The 23298-nt window shown below is 44.1% G+C and overlaps 1 protein-coding gene across 3 annotated transcripts in view; it reads left to right on the top strand.

Annotated features, from left to right (window-relative positions):
• Positions 1-22783, top strand: part of RNF20 (ring finger protein 20) — a 31123-nt gene extending 8340 nt beyond the window's left edge. For all 3 annotated transcript variants that reach the window (XM_060199078.1, XM_060199079.1, XM_060199080.1), the window contains exons 6-20: positions 1287-1405; positions 3215-3361; positions 3530-3607; positions 3809-3928; positions 9591-9770; positions 11321-11456; positions 11962-12083; positions 12264-12634; positions 15455-15572; positions 17176-17325; positions 18538-18750; positions 19234-19359; positions 19501-19641; positions 21408-21509; positions 21678-22783. In XM_060199078.1, the coding sequence (XP_060055061.1) occupies positions 1287-1405; positions 3215-3361; positions 3530-3607; positions 3809-3928; positions 9591-9770; positions 11321-11456; positions 11962-12083; positions 12264-12634; positions 15455-15572; positions 17176-17325; positions 18538-18750; positions 19234-19359; positions 19501-19641; positions 21408-21509; positions 21678-21854 (2300 nt within the window). In that variant the 3' untranslated portion in view covers positions 21855-22783. The remainder of the gene's footprint in view (positions 1-1286; positions 1406-3214; positions 3362-3529; positions 3608-3808; positions 3929-9590; positions 9771-11320; positions 11457-11961; positions 12084-12263; positions 12635-15454; positions 15573-17175; positions 17326-18537; positions 18751-19233; positions 19360-19500; positions 19642-21407; positions 21510-21677) is intronic.
• Positions 22784-23298: the final 515 nt, after the last annotated feature.

The raw sequence follows: 23298 nt of genomic DNA, 5'->3' as shown, positions 1-23298 counted from the left end.
AAGGATTGTCCTAACATAGTATTCTAGATTATGATCATAGTATACTATCATTCTCAGATAGTGAATAATGAATTCATGCTTATATTTTTTCTCTATGATGTTATATTTTTTAGATTTATTTATTATTTATTGCCTACAGGGTTATCACTGGGGCTTGGTGCCTGCACTATGAACCCACTGCTCCTGGAGGCCATTTTTCCCACTTTGTTGCCCTTGTGGTAGCCCTTGCTGTAGCTGTTATTGTTATAGATGTTGTTGTTGTTGGATAGGACAGAGAGAAATCGAGACAGGAGGGAAGACAGAGAGGGAGAGAGGAAGGTAGACACCTGCAGACCTGCTTCACCACTTGTGAGGTGACCCGCCTGCAGGTGGGGAGATGGGGCTTGAACCAGTATCCTTACATTTTGTGCCACGTGTGCTTAACCCCCCGCTGCACTACCACCCAGCCCCTGATTTTATATTTTATGAGAGAAAGACACTAGAGCTCTCTGGAACCTTGTCTATGTTTCTAAAATGCAGATTTGTGGGTGTGGGTGTTTTACTCAATAAAATTATAGAGTTTCTCCATTTTTTTTTTTTGTAATTAATACATTATTGGATAAACACAGAGATTGAGAAGGAAGGGAGAGATAGACACCTGTAGCCCTGCATCACCACTTGTGAACTTTCCCCTACAGATGGGCTGTCCATTTCATTTTCAAAGGCATCTGACTATATAGGAGGGGGTGTTAGGCAACCCTGTCTCTATGTCTACCTTTTCTTATTTATTTATTTTGCCTCCAGGGTTATTATCTCGGGCTCGGAGCCTGCACTATGAATCCACTGCTCCTGGAGGCCACTTTTCCCATTTTGTTGCCTTTTTTGATGTTGTTCCTATTGCCATTGCTATTGTTGGATAGGACAGAGAGAAATGGAGAGAGGAGGGGAAAACAGAGGGGGAGAGAAAGACAGACACCTGCAGACCTGCTTCACCACTTGTGCAGCGATTCCCCTGCAGGTGGGGAGCCGGGGGCTCAAACCAGGATCCTTGTACTTCGCGCCATATGCACTTAACCCACTGTACTACTGCCCCCCCACCCCCCATAGAAGCGCAAAATTAGCTCTTTTATTTAAGTCTGTCATCTAACGTTTTGGGACTTAGCCTGTGTTCCGAACGAAGATAACAAAACCCAGCCTATTTGCTGAAGTTTTGCAGAAAAGTGAGATACTGCGTTGAAGCTTTTATGAAATGCACAGCTTTAAAACATGCCTGTGGCTGCTGAACTAAGGTCGTTCTCCATTCTCAGACAGCATGATAGTGGAGGAAGCCGTGCAGGAGCTGAATTCCTTTCTCGCTCTGGAGAACATGCGGCTACAGGAGCTGGCAGACCTCCTCCAGGAAAAGCATCGCACCATGTCCCAGGAGGTGAGGGGTCAGGAAGAAGCGGCGGCAGCTCAGTGTGGCCTGTGGCAGGGTTGAAAGCCTGCTTTCGTGTCAGAGGGCGTGGAGGGCAAGCTAAAGCAACGAACTCCTGAGAAACCGGAGTCTGAGGGCCGCTTTAAGGAGAGAAAGCAACTCAGCACTTACATTCGGCAATGTCTCCGCTTTGAACAGACGTTTTAAGGTTTTCCTCTTTGGGAGGGAATGGAAAGTTCTAGTTCTTCCCCCGATCAGCGTGATCAAGCTGGAAAACCAGTGTTTTGTTTAGCCGGGCTCACGTCCGGATATCTTCTTATGGGTGCTTGTTGATGCAATTTGTTACGTGGCCCAGATGTTAGTCGCCCATTAGAATGTCTCCACATCTGTGACAGTTGTAGAGCAGGTGAACTTTGTGCATGGCAGCTAGTTTACTCTAGAGAGTGAGCTCCCCAGGAACACCAGACAGATTCTGTATGGCTTTTCTAACTTAACCTTAAGAGACAGGGCGCGTCATTTCCACTGGATCATTAAGGTTGACCTTGATTCAAGAGGATATCTCCATCATTTTTTCCTTTTCTTCCTACCTTTATTGGGGGATTAATGTTTTACAGTCGACAGTAAATAGAATAGTTTGTGCATGCATAACATTTCTCAGTTTTCCACATAACAGTATAACCCCCACTAGGTCTTCTGCCATACTGTTTCAGGACCTGTATTCTTCCCCCCCCCCCCGGGATGTTCCCATCTTGCTGAGGGGACTGTCTAACAGTTTTGATGACATTTTAAAAAATTTATTTATGAAATGGAAATGCTGGCAAGACCATAGGATAAGAGGGGTACAATTCCCACCACCAGAGCTCCGTATCCCATTCTCTCCCCTGATAGCTTTCCTATTCTTTAACCCTGTGGGAGTATGGACCCAGCGTCATTGTGGGGTGCATTAAGATCTGGCTTCTGTAATTACTTCCCTGCTGAACATGGGCATTGACAGGTCGATCCATACTTCCAGCCTGTCTCTCTTTTCCCCTAGTAGGGCAGGACTCTGAGGAAGCAGAGCTCCAGGACACATTAGTGGAGTCATCTGTCCAGGGAAGTCTGGTGAAGCCATATTTTAAAAGCCAGCAAAAGGAGTGTGCCAATTAATATAAACAAATAATAATAGATTTTTTCCCCCTCTGCAGAGCACTGGCTTATGTTGATGTAGGGGATTTGGGACTGAACCTGGCACCTGGGAGCCTTGGGCTTGAGAGTCTTTCTGTATAGCCATTATGCTATCTCCCTCACTCAAGAACTTTGTTTTAAATTAAAGTCTTAATGCTGGCTGGTGTATAGCTCCCAGTTAAACAGGGAACAAAAGCTTGTGTATTCTTAGTAGCATTTGATTTTTGATTGCTCTGGGTAAAAAAGAAAAAGAAGCTTCTTTTTGTTCTCTATGGATTACCATTTGTGAGATTGTGGGATGACAAAGTTGTAGGCAAGGGTAGCTATCTTCGTCTAGTGTGTATTTGAAGTTTTGTCTCCTGTATTTGTCTTGTAAATTCAAGGATGTTATTTTTGTCTCTTAAAAAAACACACATTTTCTTATGAGTCTGTGGTGTGCCTAGGAAATGGTGACTCTCAGAGATACAAAAATTACTGAATCTTAAGTGATTTTCCACCCCCTTCTACGGGGATTTTCGAGAGACTTACAGTTTCATGGTTGTAACTGATGCAGAACTATAAAAAGAACTTGTGAATGTAAGGCACTCCTTTTCTAACCAGGTCTTTGCTATGTTTTTTTTTTTTTTTTTTTGACTGTCTGTTTTTGGGCTGTAGTTTTCCAAGTTGCAGAATAAAGTAGAGACAGCTGAGTCCCGAGTGTCTGTCCTGGAGTCCATGATTGATGACCTGCAGTGGGACATTGACAAAATTCGGAAGAGGGAACAGAGACTCAACCGCCACTTAGCAGAAGTCCTAGAACGGGCAAGTGCTTTTACTCATAGTTTGGACACTATAAACATCTCATAGATTCAATTCAGAAATGAAAGGATCGATGTGACTGCTTGGGGGAAAAATGGCCTTCTTTAAATGTTGATGATCAGAATAAAATCATAAAGGTTTCTTAGGAAAGAATCTTTGTCTTTTCTTTAGGTGAATTCCAAAGGCTATAAAGTCTACGGCGCAGGGAGCAGTCTCTATGGGGGCACGATCACCATCAATGCCCGGAAGGTAAAACCAGAGATTTGGAGCACTTTCTTTCTTTTTTTTCTTTTATTCACCAAGTGCCAGGTGTTGTGCTGGGTACTTAGGGCTGTGTTCACTATTTGCTACATTTGTTGAGTGGGTCAACAAAGATGGAAGCTTCAGATTGAGAATGATTTAAAGATCCTTTTTTTTTTATTCTCCTTTTGCTCTTTCGTGTTTCTTCAGTTTGAGGAAATGAATGCAGAGCTTGAGGAGAACAAAGAGCTGGCTCAGAACCGTCACTGTGAACTGGAGAAACTTCGGCAAGACTTTGATGAAGTGTCTGCACAAAACGAAAAACTGAAGGTAGGAGACATCTCTGAGGGGCAGTACAATGAAACTTCCTGCTCATCAACTCCTGTAAACACTCGTGAACTCTCGTGAACTTCAAGGGATAAGAAAAATGTGTCTCACTAGTATGTCTTTTTACTTACTTACGTCTTTCCTTTCTTGCTGTTGCTGGGGCTTTATCATTCCGGGCTGACTTTTTCAGATAGAAAAAGAGAGACAAGGGGCCGGGTGGTGGCACACCTGGTTGAGCACACATGTTACAATGCACATGGACCCAGGTTCGAGCCCCCGTCCCCACCTGCAGGGGGAAAGCTTTGTGAGTGGTGAAGCAGGGCTGCAGGTGTTTCTCTGTCTCTCTCCCTCTCTAGATTTCTGTTTTTATCGAATAAATAAAAATAAGTAAGAAAACAAAAAAAAAAAAAAGAGAGAGAGAGCGAAAGAAAAGAAAAAAAAAGATAGAGAGAGGGGAAAAGATGATAGCATGAAGCTTTCTCTAGTGCTGTGGGAGCCCTGTCTAAATGTGGGTTGCAGGTTTGATAAAGCAGGCCCACTACCCAAGTGAGCTATTTTATATTTTGCCCTTTATATTGTACCTGCTTTATTCTGGAAATAATTTAAGGTTGCCTTCAGAGCCCTAGAGACTAAACAAAGGTGCCCTTATAATCACAGAGAAAAATAAGGAATGAGGCAGAGTAGCGTGAGGGATGAAAACAGTTTGTAAACTCGAGCGAGCGCCTGTATGCCATGCCTGTACAGAGCATGCGCACACTGCAGGAGGTCACTGCTCACATGGACATGTTTGACATTGCAGTTTCTAGCTAGAAACAGGCAAAAAAAAAAAAGTCACTAGTGATCTGCAGGCTTTCATATGTGCCATTAGAATTTTCTTTCCAGGGGGCTGGGCAGTAGCACAGCAGCTTAAGCGCAGGTGGCGCAAAGTGCAAGAGCTGGCATAAGGATCCCGGTTTGAGCCTCGGGCTCCCCACCTGCAGAGGGGTTGCTTCACAGGCGGTGAAGCAGGTCTGCAGGTGTGTTGGTCTGCTTCTAAGACCCCTTCTGTTTCACTGGTTTAATCCCCCCTGCTTAACACTGTATTCTATTTACATAACCACCGTTAACTAAGCACCGCCCTGCCTCCAGGGCATTGGTTTAATCCCCACTGTTTTGCACACTTTTTCCTTCTCCCCACCCCCTATCCTACATTCAGCCTCTTCAGACTGGACCTGACACTTGACAGGATTGTGATTAGAGATGGTTTAGATTGCGCTGTGTTCCACATGAATAAAGGCTGAACTGCGTCCACTCAGCCGTGAGTCCCTGGTCGTCTTTCTCTCCCCCACTCTGTCTTCCCTCCTCTTTCCATTTCTCTCTGTTCTATCCAAGAACAACAACAGCAATAACAATGACGGTAAACAACAAGGGCAACAAAAGGGGAAAAAATAGCAGATTCATAGTGCAGGCACTGAGCCCAGGGATAACCATGGAGGCAAAATTAAAAAAAATTTTTTTTAATTTTTTATTTATAAAAAGGAAACATTGTCAAAACTATAGGATAAGAGGGGTACAACCCCACACATTTCCCAACCAAAACTGCATATCCCATCCCCTCTCCTAATAGCTTTCCTATTCTTTAATAGGAAAGTATTAAAGAATACTTTGGGAGTATGGACCTCTGGGAGTATGGACCTACAGTCATTGTAAGATGCAGAAGGTGGAAGGTCTGGCTTCTGTAATTGCTTCCCCTCTGAACATGGGCTTTGACTGGTTGATCCATACTCCCAGTCTGCCTCTCTCTTTCCCTAGTGGGGCAGGGCTCTGGGGAAGTGGAGCTCCAGGACACATTGGTGGGGTTGTCTGTCCAGGGAAGTCTGGTCGGCATGATGCTAGCATCTGGAACTTGGTGGTTGAAAAGAGAGTTAACATACAAAGCCAAACAGATTGTTGAACAATCATGGACTTAAAGGCTGGAATAGTGCAGATGAAGAGTTGGGGGGAGTCCTCCATTTTGTAGATAGCTAGTAGGCATATTTTAGTTATATTAAAAAGGGCCTGTGGCTATACTAGTTTTTTTTTTCTTTTTTCCCCTGAGTCTGAAATCTGATATGCAGGTGGATCCAAGTTATTGTCTGGGGAGATGGTGTCATGGCTAGAAAAGGAACAGAAAGCTGGATCAGGGAAGAGAGTAGCTCCCTAATACGGGAATGGGGTATAAATATTGTTGACTGTAAACCCCATCAGTTTGATGTGATCTGGGGCCCATATTCAGCTTAGGAGCCTATGTGACCTCTGCATCCCTGTAGATCTGAGCTCACATTCTGTGGTCATGAGTAGGCTCATTCCAAGCTGCCCCAATATCAGGACCTATCTTCCTCAGGTGTAGCATAGAGTATGTTGTCCATCCTCCCTTCGGAGGATGGAACATTCTCTACCATTGTTGATCCAAGTTGTGGACAAGGCCCACAAAGGGTTCTTTTGTGTTGTTCCTTATAGAAATGACCAGTAATAATAGAGAGAGGGATTTATTCAAGCTCTAGGCCCATCAAGTCTGTTTGGGAATCTCAGGACTCCCTGAATAGGGCCCCAGCTGATGGGGTGGCCTGATAGTGACTAAAGAGTCATCATTAAAGTAAACAGAAGATTCCGGGTGCATCTGGGTGACAAGTCTAGCAGATGGAGACCTGTCTCAAGTGGCCTCCCCCAGGGCTCTGTTCTGGCTCCTACGCTATTTAATATTTACATCAATGACCTCCCAGAAACTTCTTCAAGGAAGTTCATCTATGCCGATGACATCTGCTGTGCAACTCAGGCATCCAAGTTCGACATCCTCGAGGAAACACTCACGAAAGACATGTCTCTGATATCTGATTACTGTAAAAAATGGCGACTAATCCCTAGCACTGCAAAAACGGTATCATCTGTTTTCCATCTACACCATGCCTCGGCCTCGTGTGAGCTTAATGTGCAGCTTGGCAGTATGAGAATCCGGCATGAAGCCCAGCCAGTCTATCTTGGTGTTACTCTCGATCGCACTCTGTCATTTCACAAACATCTCATAAAATCTGCAGCAAAGGTGGGTGCGAGGAATAACATCATTGCAAGACTGGCCAGCTCCTCATGGGGCGCGAGCGCTTCTACACTACAATCATCATCTCTGGCATTATGCTATTCCACTGCAGAATACTGTGCCCCAGTATGGTCCCGTAGCCCCCATGTCTACTTGGTCGATTCCAAATTATATTCCTCCATGAGGACAATTTCTGGAACCATCTGTTCCACCCCGGTTCCATGGCTGCCAGTTCTTAGCAACATCGCCCCACCAGATATTCGTCGGGATGCGGCATCATCTAAGTTCATTTCCCACGTCTACGCTCGACTGGACCTGCCAATATATGCGGATATCTTCGCCCACCCTGTCCAACGCTTGACGTCTCATCACCCAATCTGGTCCCCTACGCCTACGCTGAACTTCTCTGTTTCAGTCTCTTGGAAACAGAGTTGGCAGTCAGCTGAGGTAAAGAACAAACACCTCATCACAGACCCCTGCAAGCGTCAACCCGGCTTTGACCTAGCACGTTATGACTGGGCCCTCCTCAATCGCTATCGAATTGCTCCTGCGGCTACAGACAGACTATGACCCACATAGTCAATGACTGCCACCTCTCCAGATTCAAAGGAGGTCTTGAAACTTGACATCAGGCTCAACCTGACGCTGTTGACTGGCTACGGAAGAAGGGCAAACGCTAGAAGAAGAATTAAAGTATGCCAGTCTCTTGCCTTTATTCAGCTTTTGCAGTCCTTGCTTTGCTAAGGTTAGCTTTGGAGTGAGTGAGAGAACTGTAATAGGAAGTAGGTGAGGAGGGTATCTAAGTCTAATTAGATACTATTTCATTATGAACTCTATTCTGACTCACTACAGACTACTGTATACTTTTGCTTTCAGGTATATATTTTGCCCTAATTTATGGATACATGTGAACATATGCTCTTTTATGGGACCTGGTCTATATCTAGGTTTTGGGATTTTGTTAGGAAGTGAACCTCCTGGAATAAGAGAATACCATGAAAGGAAAGGTCTCACCCGAGTAATAAAGGTGAAGGGTTGACATTCCATGCCTGACGTCTCTGGACACAGTCTGAAGTGAAGCATGCTGAGGTGGTACTCATTGTGTTGATCAGGTTGGGATCAGTGGATGCAAAATCATTTGGTATGACTTGAGTGAAGCATGCAGGAATGTGAGCCCCATCGTAGAGGTTCCAGGACTGGGGGCAATATAGGCTCTATAGAGGAAGCGGGAGGTTCCTGCTGTCTTAGGGTTAAGAAGACAATAGATAGTTATTGCTATAATCACATTATTTGTTAATTGGGTTAACTTTAAATTATCCCTTTGTTAGGATTTGCTGTATCATACACAGCATCACCATAATTTATGTCCTTTGCCATTATTTGTATATAGCTGTGCCACTGGTTGCTTCTGTTCTCCCTGGTCTAAGCTTTTAAGAGGGTCAACATATCAGAGACTCAGCCTAAGTATTAAAAATTGTGAGACATTCAATTTTCCCCCTCTCATATTAATTAAGTAGTGATTTATATGACTACAGATTAATAGGAGTGTCCATAAACACCATTCCCACCACCAAAAGACTGTGTCCCATCCCATCCCCCTACCACCACTCCCCTCCCCCCCTCCCCATGAAGCCAAACTTTTACCCTCACCCTCAACCCAGGGTTTTTACTTTGGTGTCCTACTCCAAAAAAAAAAAAAGGATTTTCTTTTCACAAGACCCTTAGAGTGGGCTGGAGGTGGGGAAGATGGGAAGAAAATCAATTAGAAAGTTTTCTCCTCCTTCTTTCATTCAGTCACCTGTCTTGTGATTTATTTCCAGGTAAAAATCTAGATAAAGAAGTTGGACCTGGGATAATAGAAACGATTTGAATTACAATATAGGTGTTTGGTTAATTAAAGTAATATGTTGTTTGGGAAAGGCATAACCACCTTTGATGCAGTGTCTAAAACGTTGTTCTAAAATTTCACGGAGCTCTTTTCCTAGATTTGACAGATGTTGTAGGGTTCTTGCAATGCCTTTGAATTAAGACTTAACACCAAATATATAGGTTTACAATTAACACAGCTTTTGAGGACAGAACCCTGGTGCCATCTGTTAGGTGGTCTGATTTAATTTAGGGTTAATTTGACTTAACTGGAACAGTGGGCACATTGACTTAAGAGGGTTTTGTTAAGTCATAGTTCCAGGGCGTATAATTTCACATCTCTGCATAGTAAGTAAGTCATCACAGCCTCCACCAAAGTCCTGCTCTTCCTCTCCATAAAGCTTGTTCTAGTTGCACAGGACATCAGGGAGTTTTAAGATTTTAGAGGCCGGGTGGTGGTGCACCTGGTTGAGCGCACATGTTACAGTACACAAAGACCCAGGTTCGAGCCCCCGGTCCCCACCTGCAGGGGGACAGCTTCACAAAGTGGTAAAGCAGGGCTACAGGTGCCTCTCTGTCTCTCTCCCTCTCTGTCACCCCCTTCTCTCCCCATCTCTGGCTGTCTCTATCCAATAAATAAATAAATAAAGATAATAGCAAAAATGAAATTAAAAGATTTCATTTTCAGCTTCGAATCAGGGCACAAAGGCCGAGCCTGTGTCTGACTGACTGTGGGGCCTTCTTCAGGTGGAACTGCGGAGTGCAGTGGAGGAAGTGGTGAAGGAGACCCCGGAGTACCGCTGCATGCAGTCACAGTTCTCTGTCCTGTACAACGAGAGCCTCCAGTTGAAGGCCCACTTGGACGAGGCTCGCACCCTGCTCCACGGCACCAGGGGGACCCATCAGCGTCAAGTTGAGCTCATCGAGGTAACAACTTAGCTGCGTCATTTTTGTGTAAACCTTTCCGCCTCGGACCATTTTTGCAATTCATCTTTGTTGTGTGCAGTGAATCTCTTCCTCCTTCAGCGAATATTTATAAAAATGACTGTAGACCTTTACTGTTCTAGCAAGTGGGCATCTTGTCCTCCAGAATTGAACTGTCTAGTGGGGAGAATAGTACCCATCCGAATGCCTTGTGGTAGGTAACAGTAATGGAGGAAGCACCGCATCTCATTTGCCTGTGTAACCTTCCTGATTCCGTTTGCCGAAGTGAAGTGTGAGTCTTAAGAGTAAATACTGTATAAAAATAAAAACAAGAGATGTTCCCTGCAGTGAGAAAAGCAGGTATAAAAATAGTTCATGATAGCCAGAGCCTTAGGTGTATGAGATGGAAGGAGGGGTAGTTGGTAGAAACTGTACCAGCATATGCAGGTTATCACAGCGTGTGTGAATAACCTTGATAAAGGTGGGCACTTGCATTCATTCTTTCTGTTTCTTCCACAGTCCTTAAAAGTGATGCTTGTAGTACTTGGCCTTTCACTGCCTATCTGCCGAATGACTTGAATTCCACATGATCCTTATCTGTGTTTTGTAGTTTTATTATCTGTATCTTATTGTTTAGCTCATCAGCTACATTGTGATGTTTTTCTTTTTTTTATTTCAGAGTTAGGGCCATTTCCTTTATTTTTTTTAGCATCACCAAAAACATTACGTAAATTATTTACTAGAGAGAGAGAGAGAGAGAGTGTGTGTGTGTGTTTCACACAGAGAGAGACAGAGAGAAAGAGACAAGCCAGGGCACCACTCTGACACATGCATCAGTCACTGAGGGTCATACCAGGCGCCTCAGCCGCGCAGGCCCAGTGCTCTTCCAGCCGTTCCCTGCACACTCAGACTAGTCTTTGGTAGTTTCTAGTGTTCATTATGTATCGATTGAATTGGAACATTTCAGAGTAGTCGTTTTCTTGTTTTTTTTTTTTGTTTTTTTTTTTCTTAAAACATTATTGTTGTTTTCACCGGGCTGGCTTCACGGGCGGGTAACAGAGGACCAGGGACTCATGGTTGAGCTGTAGGCAGTATCTCTTTATTCATGCAGGACGCAGCACAATCTAAGCCGAGCTAAGCTAAACTTAAAACTACAAACAATCTTGTCCTTATAAATATACTAGCCCAGTAGGGTGGGAACAGGATGCGAAGCAGAGAGGGTGGAGAGAAAAGTGACTGGTGAAAATCAGGGTGTGACAAGGAGAGGGGGCGGAGCAGGCGAGAATTCTACCACTGAACCACCAATGCCCTGGAGGGAGGGTGGTGCTTGTTAATAGTGGTTATGTAAATAGAATAGTGGTTATGTAAATAGAATGCAGTGTTAAGCAGGGGGGATTTAAATCAAATGAAACAGAAAAGGTTTTTAGAAGTAGAATTAGAAGCATACCAACACATTATGAATAATCTTAGGATATATGGCGATATGTTTCTACATTCTGATAATCTTTTATTGGTTTCTTCCCCTCCACAACCCCCTGTCCCCGCACATTTAGCGAGATGAAGTTAGTCTTCACAAGAAGCTGAGAACTGAAGTCATCCAGCTAGAGGATACACTGGCCCAGGTCCGCAAGGAGTACGAGATGCTCAGGATAGAGTTTGAACAGACTCTTGCAGCCAACGAGCAAGCAGGTACAGTAATCGTCACTTCACTCGGCTGTTGGTTACAAAGGCTTTGCTTGAAATGCATGGTCTTTAGAACTCACCGGTGCTCAGTGGAGCTCAGCTGTGCTAAAAAAACTAACTAAATCTTGAGAGGGTGGGCGGTAGTGCAGAGGGTTAAGCACATGTGGCACAAAGTGCAAGGACCTGCGTAAGGATCCGGGTTGAGCCCCCGGCTCCCTACCTGCAGGGGAGTCGCTTCAGAGATGGTGAAGCAGGTCTGCAGGTGTCTGTCTTTCTCTCCCCCTCTCTGTCTTCCCCTCCTCTCTCCATTTCTCTCTGTCCTATCCAACAACAGTGACAGCAATAACAAGAACAATAATAATAACGATAAACAACAAAAGCAACAAAAGTGGAAAAAAATGGCATCCAGGAGCAGTAGATTTGTAGTGTAGGCACCGAGCTCCAATAATAACTCTGGAGGCAAAAAACAAACAAACAAACAAAAAACTCAGTTTCCCCTGTTGTGTTGAAGGTCCTATCAACCGGGAGATGCGTCACCTTATTAGTAGCCTCCAGAATCATAATCATCAGCTGAAAGGGGAAGTCCTGAGGTATAAGCGGAAACTGAGAGAGGCCCAGTCTGACCTCAACAAGGTAACCAGGAGTAGAATGTTCTTACTTGATACGAGGTTTGTCAAGACTTTTTTTTTTTTTTTTTGCTTGTTTCATTTTTTGTTTTGCTTTTTTTTTAATTTTTTTTTTTTTTTTTTTATGAGGAAAGCAGTGTGGTCAGTACGTGATATGCACTCTTTGGTTTTTTTTCTCTTCTCTCAGACACGTCTGCGCAGCGGCAGTGCCCTCCTGCAGTCCCAGTCTAGCACTGAGGACACGAAGGATGAGCCTGCGGAATCTAAGCAGGACTCTGAGGACGCGCCCGCGCAGCCCTCGGCATCAAAGGCCTCTCAGGACGAAGTCAGTGAGATCAGATCCAAACGGGACGAAGAAGAGCGGGAACGAGAAAGGAGGGAGAAGGAGAGGGAGCGAGAGCGAGAACGGGAAAAGGAAAAGGAGAGAGAACGAGAGAAGCAAAAGTTAAAAGAGTCGGAAAAGGAGAGAGATCCTCTGAAGGATAAAGAGAAGGGGAAGCATGATGACATAAGGAAAAAGGAAGCCGAAATTATCAAACAGCTGAAGATTGAACTCAAGTAAGAGCAATGCCGGTGTTGAGGGCGACTTTGTGACTGCAGAGCTAAGGACACTGTGTAGCAGCTGTTGGCTGACACCGTCGCTTCCCCGACAGTCTGGCATTTTGGTTTATAGGTGCAGTTGGTGTGACCTCAAGTCTTTCATTTTTATTATTTTACTACTTATATATTTTTATTATTGACAAGATCGTGGGTTAAGAGGGGTACAGCTCCATTTAATTCCTACCACCAGAGTTCCATATCCCATCCCCTCCATTTAAAGCCTTATTATTATTATTATTAGCCTCCAGGGTTATTGCTGGAGCTTGTTGCCTGCACCACGAATCTACTTTTCCTGATGGCCATCTTTTCCCACTGTTGCTGTTGCTACTGCCATTGTTGAATGGGACAAAGAAATTAAGAGAGGACGGGAAGATGGGGGGTAGCGGTGGGGAGAGAAAGATAGACACCTGGAGACCTCCTTCACCTCTTGTGAAGTGACCCCCCTGCAGGTGGGGAGCCGGGGGCTTGAACCAGGATCCTTGTTCCTATCCTTGTGCTTCACAGTATGTGTGTTTAATGTATTGTGTTACCACCCAGTTCCTGGAAGCTTCCCTATTCTTTATCCCTCTGGAGTGTGGACCAAAGATCTTTATGAGGTATAGAGGTGGGAGGTCTGGCATATAATTGCTTCATCACTAGACATGGGCCGTTGGCAGGTGGATCCATACTCTCAGCCTGTTTCTATATAGTGGGGCAGGGCTCTGGGGAGGTGGGATTCTAGGACACATTGGTGAGGTTGGCTGCCCAGGGAAGCCAGGATGATGTCATGGCAGTATCTGCAACTTGGCAGGTAAAAAGCATTAAGATGGGGGTGGGTGACACATGGTGCTAGGTGTAAGGACCGGCATAAGGACCCTGGTTTGAGCCCCCGGCTCCCCACCTACTGGGGGGGGTCGTTTCACAAGTGGTGAAGTAGGTTCTCTCCCCCCTCTGTCTTCCCCTTTTCTTTCGATTTCTCTCTGTCATATCCAATGACAACAACAGCAGTAACAGTAATAACAACAAAGGCAACAAAAAATGGGAAAAGATGGCCTCCAGGAGCAGTGGGTTCATGGTGCAGGTACCAAGCCCCAGTGGCAACCCTGGAGTCAATAAAATAAAATAAAATAAAAAGCCTTAAGATACAAAGCAGAACAAATTGTGTAGTAATCAGGAAGCTAAAAGTAAGACTATAGCAGATGAAATTTAGGGTCTTCATGTTGGAAGAAGCTAGGAAGTCTATTTTAGGTCTATCCCAAGGGGCTTTCCTAGTTTTCATCTGAGCCTGACAGCTAACATGCAGGTGGCCTAAAGGTGTTGTCTGGGGGAGATGGTGTCAGAGTTGAGAATAGGACTAGAAAGCTGGATTAGAGCTGAGAGTAGCTCCCAAACATGAGGCAAGTCTATAAATACCGTTAACTGTAACCCCCATAGTTCTGACCTAGGGCCCATGGCTGTTCATACTTAGCACAGGAGCTTGTGTGATCTCGGAGTCCCTGTCAGTCTGAACTTGCGTTCCATGGTCACAGCTGGGAACATGCTAGGCTGCCCTCATTTCAGGACCCTTCTTCCTCGAGTGCCAGAGGATGTTGACCCAGCCTCTCTTTGGAGAGTGAGGGTGGTCTCTCAGCTCTTACTCAGGTGTGCAGGTTACAAATGGCCTGCTGTGGCCTAGTAGTCAGGTCTCAGTCCTATGGTAGTAGTAGTCATAAATTTAGATTAAAAGGGGATTGTCATTGAAGTTACGCTCATGGAAGCCTTCAGAAATTAACTGTTACTGTTTATTGTATCTGGCACTAATTGTAATTGAAATTACACTATCAGTATAACTTGAATACTGTTGATCTGTTTGCCCGACAGTTAACTGGTTAGTGAATAGATCCGCTCATTTGAAGAGCTTCTTTTGTCGATTTATTCCCATAGGGATTGAGACAGTTGCACAGGCTTTTAACTGGACAGAACACCTTGGTGACTTTCTGTCTTGCCTCTTCTACATAGCCAGTCAGTTCTCTAGGGGAACTGTTTACTTCCTGGTCATAGTTGACCCTTTATTGATGTTTGAATTGGAGGGGTCCAGTGTACGTACAATGTTTGCATTTCTTTGGTATGAAAATACTGTTAAGCGGTCTGATAATTTAGCAGGAGGTGAAATTGTATTCAGCTAAGTATTATGCTTTTTATTATCTTTATTTTATTTATTGTATAGAGACAGCCAGAAATCTAGAGGGAAGGGGGTGATAGAGAGGTAGAGACAGACATCTGCAACTTTGCTTCACCACTCGCAAAGCTTTCCCCCTGCAGGTGGAGACTGGGGGCTCAAACCTGGGTCCTTGCGCATTGTCACATGTCTAGCACAAGATTTTAATCTTTCATTTTTATCTCGCTGTTTTTTCTCGCATCTTGATCTCTTTTAAGCCTTTTATTTGTTTTTCCCACATGTGTGATAGACTTAGCTGGGTGACTTGTTTAACATACATCCTTGGGCCCAATCCCAGGCCTACTGTGTCTGTCTCAAGAGCGAGATCCTAAAAGTTTGCCTATTGAATATGTCTCACAGGTGTGTGTCCTATGACCTCATGCTGGAAACTTGGTCTGAAGGGAGAAATGACATCCAAATACAACTTCTCTCCACTTTGAGTATATCTGTACTATTTTGATAGCACCAGAAAGTTTTATCTTCTAGATGTCTGATAATAGTGTATAAAATAGAGCCGTTTTAAGACATTTCGTGTCGGGATTCACTTACTCTGATGCCCTCTGTTTTATTCCCTCCCCCCCCCCCCGTCACCCCCACTGTAGAAAGGCACAGGAGAGCCAGAAGGAGATGAAGTTGTTGCTGGATATGTACCGCTCAGCACCAAAGGAACAGAGGGACAAAGTGCAGCTCATGGCTGCAGAGAAGAAGTCGAAGGCCGAGGTAACCTAGTCTGCCATGACCTGTCACTCCAGTTAAAATCTTCCTCATTTGTAGAATTTCCCCCTCACACTTCTGAAGGATAGAGGTTGTTTGTTGGGATACAGACAGTGAAAGAGACCACGGCCCCAAGGCTTCCTTCAGTGTAGAGGGAGCAGGGCTTGAACCTAGGTCTTGCACATGGCAAAGCAGCACACTCTTTACATGAGCTGTTTTCTGGCCCTGAAGGATAGAGTTTATCTTTGAAGTGAGTGTTTAGAATTCAGTAATATATTCCCACTCAACAAGTTCTGAAATAGCAATTTCTAGATTCTCCACTAGGTGGCAAGTGTATCAGAATTACTGGAAATAGCAGCTTTTTTCTTTTTCTTTTTTAAAAATTTTTATTTATAAGATGGAAAAATTGGCAAAGCCATAGGATAAGAGGGGGAGTAGCTTTATAAAAAATTTCAACCCTCCTTCCTCTATAGAAACCGTGGTTATAGAAATCCTTTTTCCTGATTACTTTTGTGAGGAAGATCTTACTCTCTCAAATTTTGGAGGCTTGGAAAGAAAGGGTAAAAACCACTAAAGATTACATATATGTACATTTTTGAAAAATAGGTAGCATCTTAAGTGTTTCTCATATAAGCACATAATGTTGAGATGGGATGTTAAAGACCTCCCACCTTCTGTACCCCATAATGATTCTGGGTCCATAGCTCCCAGCGAGGGATAAAAAAAATAGGAAAGTTCCCAGTGGAGGGGATGGGCCATGGAACTCTGGTAGAGACAACTGTATGGGACTGGACCCCTGTTGTCTTACAGCCTTGTTACTCACTATTAAGTCACTAGTTAAATAGAAATATGATGTTAAAGTCTTAGTGTTGTAATCTGGTGTATTAGTATATAATTTTTCTCTCAATTTTTTTATATTTTTAAAATTTTTAAAAATATTTTTATTTTATTTATTCCCTTTTGTTGCCCTTGTTGTTTTATTGTTGTAGTTATTATTGTTGTTGTCGTCGTTGTTGGATAGGACAGAGAGAAATGGAGAGAGGAGGGGAAGACAGAGAGGAGGAGAGAGAGATAGACACATGCAGACCTGCTTCACCGCCTGTGAAGCGACTCCCCTGCAGGTGGGGAGCCGGGGTTCGAACTGGGATCCTTATGCCGGGTCCTTGTGCTTTGCGCCACCTGCGCTTAACCCGCTGCGCTACAGCCCGACTCCCTCTCTCAATTTTTCAAAAATATTTTTTTCCTAAATTTTTTCTGTATTTATTTATTTTCCCTTTTGTTGCCCTTGTTTTTTATTGTTGTTGTAGTTATTGTTGTTGTTATTGATGTTGTCATTGTTGGATAGGACAGAGAGAAATGGAGAGAGGAGGGGAAGACAGAGAGGGGGAGAGAAAGACAGACACCTGCAGACCTGCTTCACCGCCTGTGAAGGAACTCCCCTGCAGGTGGGGAGCCAGGGGCTTGAACCAGGATCCTTCTGCCAGTCCTTGCGCTTTGCACCACGTGCGCTTAACCCGCTGCGCTACCGACTCCCTCTTCTCAATTTTTTTTTTTAAAGATCGTATCACGGCTATTTCTCTGTATTGGTGTGATGTCTTTCCTTCTTTAGCTGGAAGACCTACGGCAACGACTCAAGGATCTGGAGGATAAAGAAAAAAAAGAGAACAAGAAGATGGCTGATGAGGATGCCTTGAGGAAGATCCGGGCGGTGGAGGAGCAGATTGAATACCTGCAGAAGAAGCTGGCCATGGCCAAGCAGGTGAGCGTTCTCTCTGCTTCAACAACCGAAGGGGAAGTCACTTGACAGGTGGTTCCGGGAGGTGGCGCAGTGGGTAAGGCATCGGACTCTCGAGCATGAGGTCCTGAGTTCACTCCCTGGCAGCACATGTCCCAGAGTGATGCCTGGCTCTTTCTCTCACCTCCTATGTTTCTCATTAATAAATAAATAAAATCTTAAAATGTCGGGTTGCGTCTCGGGGGAGAGAGAAGACACCAGGAACCTGTGGGGGAGTGGGAACACAAATCTTTATTCACGTGGGCGCCCCAGAATTGGGTATAGGCACAGCAGTTCGGGCCACGTGGAGCTAGCAAAATGGTCACCTCCCACTATGCCTGACAGCACTTCTCCAGGTTGGTGGTGGAAGAGAAAAGAGCAAAGAGAGCGAAAGCTGAGTGGCTTTTATGGAAGAATTCCGGAAATGGCAAGTCAGGACCGGATTGGCTAGGAAAGGGGGTGGAGAGAGGCAAAAGGCACGTTGGGAAGGTGGAAGCATCCTTAGCAACTGTTGCAATGGTTTTAACTGAATTAGCAATACCCTGAGGAGATAACATCCATCCAAGATCAGCTGAAAATGGTGGTGTCACCATTTTTATAGCTGAGTAGTATTCCATGGTGTATATATACCACAACTTGCTCAGCCACTCATCTGTTGTTGGACACCTGGGTTGCTTCCAGGTTTTGGCTATTACAAATTGTGCTGCCAAGAACATATGTGTACACAGATCTTTTTGGATGGATGTGTTGGGTTCCTTAGGATATATCCCCAGGAGAGAAATTGCAGGATCATAGGGTAGGTCCATTTCTAGCCTTCTGAGAGTTCTCCAGACTTTTCTCCACAGAGGTTGGACCAACTGACATTCCCAACCAGCAGTGTAGGAGGGTTCCTTTGACCCCACACCCTCTCCAGCATTTGCTGCTGCTACCTTTTCTGATATATGACATTCTCACAGGAGTAAAGTGGTATCTCATTGTTGACTTTATTTGTATTTCTCTGACAATCAAAAGACTTGGAGCATTTTTTCATGTTTCTCAGCCTTTTGGATCTCTTCTGTGGTGAATATTCTGTCCATGTCCTCTCCCCATTTTTGGATGGGGTCATTTGTTTTCTTGTTGAGTTTAATCCTGGTTTTCTGTGGGCTTTTCTTTGGAGTTAGGAGACCTTATTAAAACGAAGGACCTTACTCACTGTAGGAGGAGGAAGCCCTCCTGTCTGAGATGGACGTCACAGGTCAGGCGTTTGAAGACATGCAGGAGCAAAATATTCGTCTGATGCAGCAGCTGCGGGAGAAGGATGACGCCAACTTCAAGCTCATGTCAGAACGCATCAAGTCCAATCAGATCCACAAGTTACTGAAGGAAGAGAAGGAGGAGCTAGCAGACCAAGTTTTGACTTTGAAAACTCAGGTAATAAACGACTCTTTCTAGAATTTTGTTGAGATACGGCATTTTTTTTTTTAAACATAAAAAACATGATTATCCTAGTTGCAAGGAAACTTGACAAGTAATTAGCATACTGCAGTAAATTTCACCTCCCCCCAGATGGATTTGATGAAGCTGTTCAAACAGATGTGATTCTGCTTATATGGACAAATGTCTACAATATATCATTTAGTGATTTGCTCTCACGTTAAACGTATGTGTTTTTGTATACACGTGCCATGCATTTCACAAATTTCTGGAAGGCGGTATGGGAAACCTTAAAAGTTGTCTTACAGATATTTTTTTGTTCTCCATGTGTTTGGATAATAATTAGTCACAGTTTGAAGGTTTCTAACAGGGTTCTGGCATAGGCCTGGGGACTACAAGGGTCTCATCTGTTTTGTTTGGGTTTTTTTTTTTTTTTTTCCCTTTCTGTTTGTGTTAAAAATGTGTTTTTCTTCTTCAAAGGTTGATGCCCAGTTACAAGTAGTAAGGAAACTGGAAGAGAAAGAGCATCTCTTACAAAGCAACATTGGCACAGGGGAGAAGGAACTGGGCCTTAGGACCCAGGCACTAGAGATGAGTAAACGCAAGGTATGACGGCTTATTCGGTAGTTCCTCAAAGGAACAAAGTAAGTTGAGCAGTCTCTAGAGGTGAAGTTACGGATTCAGTCTCTGCCTTGGTCAGCATCTTCCGTCAGTGCTAAGACAATGCTGTTCACTCCTCTGTCACAGGCGATGGAGGCAGCTCAGCTGGCAGACGACCTCAAGTCACAGTTGGAGTTGGCTCAGAAGAAGTTACATGATTTTCAGGATGAGATTGTCGAGAACAGTGTCACCAAAGAAAAAGACATGTTCAATTTTAAACGAGCCCAGGTTAGATTAATCGGTGTTTCTCCTCTCCCCACCCTCCCTCCCTCCCTCCCTTCCTCCCTTCCTTTTAGGTATTTTGAAGGTCTGAAGTGGCCCATGCTTCAAAAGAGTCATTAGTCTAGTGTATATATCATTTTCCATTTGGTTATAAATTCCTTAAGAGACCAAGTTTTCTTGGTTTTCTTCTACACAGCCATATCCCCAAAGCTGGTCATGGTACCGAGTGCCTGATCGGCGTGGAATAATTTTTTTTTTAAATTAAAAAAATTTTTTAAAAATATTTATTTATTCCCTTTTTGTTGCCCTTGTTGTTTTATTGCTGTAGTTATTATTGTTGTTGTTATTGATGTTGTTATCCTTGGCTAGGACAAAGGGAAATGGAAAGAGGAGGGGAAGACAGGGGGAGAGAAAGATACCTGCAGACCTGTTTCACCACTTGTGAAGCGATTCCCCTGCAGGTGGGGAGTCAGGGGCTCGGACCTGGATCCTTAAGCCGGTCCTTGTGCTTTGCACCACCTATGCTTAACCCGCTGAGCTACCGCCCGACTCCCTGAAACAAATTCTTATTAAATGAATGTAGTTGATTTGTGAAGGAGTAGCAGTGTAACAACATTAAGAGTGTTTTAGAAAATTCTTCCACAAGTTTTCCATATTTGGAATGCCAACTGTTAATTTTTTGTTGTGGTGGTTTTTGTTGTGCATATTTTGTTTTAAGACTGATTTCTTTCTGAGAGAGGGAGAGAGAATCAGAGTATTACCCTGGCACATGTGACACCAGGTATTGAACTCAGGACTTGGTGTTTCACAGTCCAACCCTTTATCTATTGAGCCATCTCCTGGCCACACATTTTTATTTATATACACTTATATTTTTATTTTATTTATAGATTTGTAGATTATTTGAATTCAAGTTATCTCCGGTTTGAAACTAAGTATCTTAGAGTGGTCGCTCAAATGTTCCCCTTTTTTTGTGGTAGTGGCAGAGATTGAACCCGGGACCTTAGGCATGCGCAGTGCTGCTGCACTGTATCTGGGCCCACATTTTTCAAGTTCTCTTTTTAAATTTTAGATCGAACTAGAAAGATACATAAAGGATGGACATTGACCACTCCCCTGCTCTTGGAATTCCCCTGGTGCTGTCCTTGAAACCTCATGTGGTGCCTGGGAATTGATACAGGGCTTCAGGCCTAGTAAGGGAAGCATCCTGTTTCCTGAGCCATATCCTGGGCTCCATCTCCCCTCCCCTCCTCTCCTCTCCTCTCCTCTCCTCTCCTCTCCTCTCCTCTCCTCTCCTCTCCTCTCCTCTCCTCTCCTCTCCTCTCCTCTCCTCTCCTCTCCTCTCCTCTCCTCTCCTCTCCTCTCTCCTCCCTCTCCCCCTCCCCTCCCCTCCCCTCCCCTTCCCTTCTCTTTTCACTCCCCTCCATTTCTTCTTTTCCCTCTCTTCTTTTTCATCATCCTTGTCATCTTCTTTTTGTTTAAATCCAGTCTTTCTAAATTCTAAATAATGTTTTCACAGAACTACTTGCTGTGATAGTTGGATATAATGTCAGCTAGTGAAATAAATGAAAACATTTAGCCATGTTAGTCTCTATTTCTAAAAATGACTGGGCATGAAAGGAAGTACAGAAACTCCTTTATTCCATAACAGAATTTTAGTTATTTTGGAAGACTTTGTTGGGACGATTGTTTTTCTTAAAAAAAAAAAAAAAAAAAAAAAAAAAAAAAAGCAGATTGGGGGCACTTCTGATGGGTCTGTTACCCTTCTGTAGGAGGACATCTCTAGACTTCGAAGGAAGCTGGAGACCACAAAGAAGCCAGACAATGTACCCAAATGTGATGAGATTCTGATGGAGGAGATTAAGGATTACAAGGTTAGAAAAACTGTTCTAGTGATGTCTTGGGGCCCCTGCGGGTGGTGGTGCCATGGTGGTGGTGGTGCTTGTGGTGCTTAGTGGATTTTCTCGTAGTTTTCTTGCGGCTGAGTCATTTGGATCGCAAACCTTCAGGACTACTCAGATCCTGCCCTCTTTCCTTTCCAGGCACGCCTGACCTGTCCCTGTTGCAACATGCGGAAAAAGGACGCTGTGCTTACCAAGTGTTTCCACGTCTTCTGCTTTGAGTGTGTGAAGACACGCTACGACACACGACAGCGCAAGTGTCCCAAGTGCAACGCTGCCTTCGGTGCCAACGATTTCCACCGCATCTACATCGGCTGACCGAGCCCAGCGAGGAGGGGCTGGCCAGACGGACACCGCATTCCGCAGCCACCACACCTCCCTCGGCCTCTTCTCTCCTCGACTGCTGCCTGCCGCTTACAGGGCACTTCTCCGTCAGCCACCTTCCCTTCCCAGACTTGGTTTGCTGATACTTAGATAACTGCAGGGGGAGGACTGGCTGATGTAAGTCTTGGGTTTTAGAATGAATTAGAGGCAGACATCGCTTCCTTGTCTAGCCTGACTGCTTTTCGGGTTTGCAGCCGCTTCCTTTCCAGGCTCTCTATGGTAACAAGTCATCCATTCCTTCTGAAGAAGAGCATCAGGTTGATGTTTTTAAGTTAGAGAAGGGAACAAGGCAGAGTGGAGAGGGGCAGCTATGTTGGGGAGGTAGGCTGACTGACCTTTCAGGAACAAGCTACCTATGGACGTAAACTTTCTTTGATTTGGTTTGTAGACTTTTTCTAAACCTGGATTAGAATATGGTGGAATTATGCTAATTTTTTCCCCTCGTTCCCCTGGATAGCTTAAGTCCTTCATGAAATTATGTCCAGGATGATTCAGTCCATTTCTTGTTCATTAGCCAGGTGACTTATCAGGGTCAGGTGGTTACCTTGTTAAAGTTATTTAAGTTTTCTGAATACTTTACTCACAATATCTTAAGACCAAAAGAATTGCAAACAGTATAACCCCTTGTATCAATGAACTCAAGATGGGAGAGGATGAGGAACAGAACTGAAATGGTAAAGTCTTTTTTTTTTTTTGGAGGATGTGGGAACCTGCTACAGGGAGGCCTGGGTGAGCCATGAATTGCTCTTCCTCTCTGTAGGGTTTGCATTGGTCTTTGTTTTCCAGAGAATTCTTTGCAGTGTTTCTGTTAAGACTTTGCACTTCTCAAACATGAATTAAAGCAGGATTCTGTTTGCTTTTGAGTGTTGTTTTGAAACTTCTGTCTTTGTCATTAGTAACTAATTTTATACTCACTGTCCCCGAAATTGAACTCTTGCAAGCAGAAATAATCAGCCTATGTTAAATGACCGTGTTTAAATAGATTTCTTTGATAAGTTGAAGCATTTGTTTCCTCAGTTTACCAAGTCTATTCTATGAAGAGGGTATGCCCCAAAGATGACTATGTATTGGACTGTTCAGTTCCTTACTGTATTCACTCTGTGGGTGAGAGATTGCTTATTTTCCCTAGTGCTACCTGCCCGCAACTTTAGGTTGATAGACTTTCTTTAATGATACATTTCACAGTAAGTAGCAAATCAGAAGTCTTACCTATTTCTAGTAAGGAGTTGTAAAGAATGACTCTCTTGACTACCACCTATCCTAGAAAACGGTTAAGTGCAAACTCTGTGTCCTTTTGTGATCACTGCCTGTAGTCATCGGCAGGGCTTGTGTGAATTGCATACAGTTCTGTGGTCTGGGTTATGAACGGACTCTAGTT

Source organism: Erinaceus europaeus, chromosome 10 (assembly GCF_950295315.1).
Source record: "Erinaceus europaeus chromosome 10, mEriEur2.1, whole genome shotgun sequence".
NCBI lineage: Eukaryota > Metazoa > Chordata > Mammalia > Eulipotyphla > Erinaceidae > Erinaceus > Erinaceus europaeus.
This window is presented reverse-complemented; position numbering and strand designations above follow the sequence as displayed.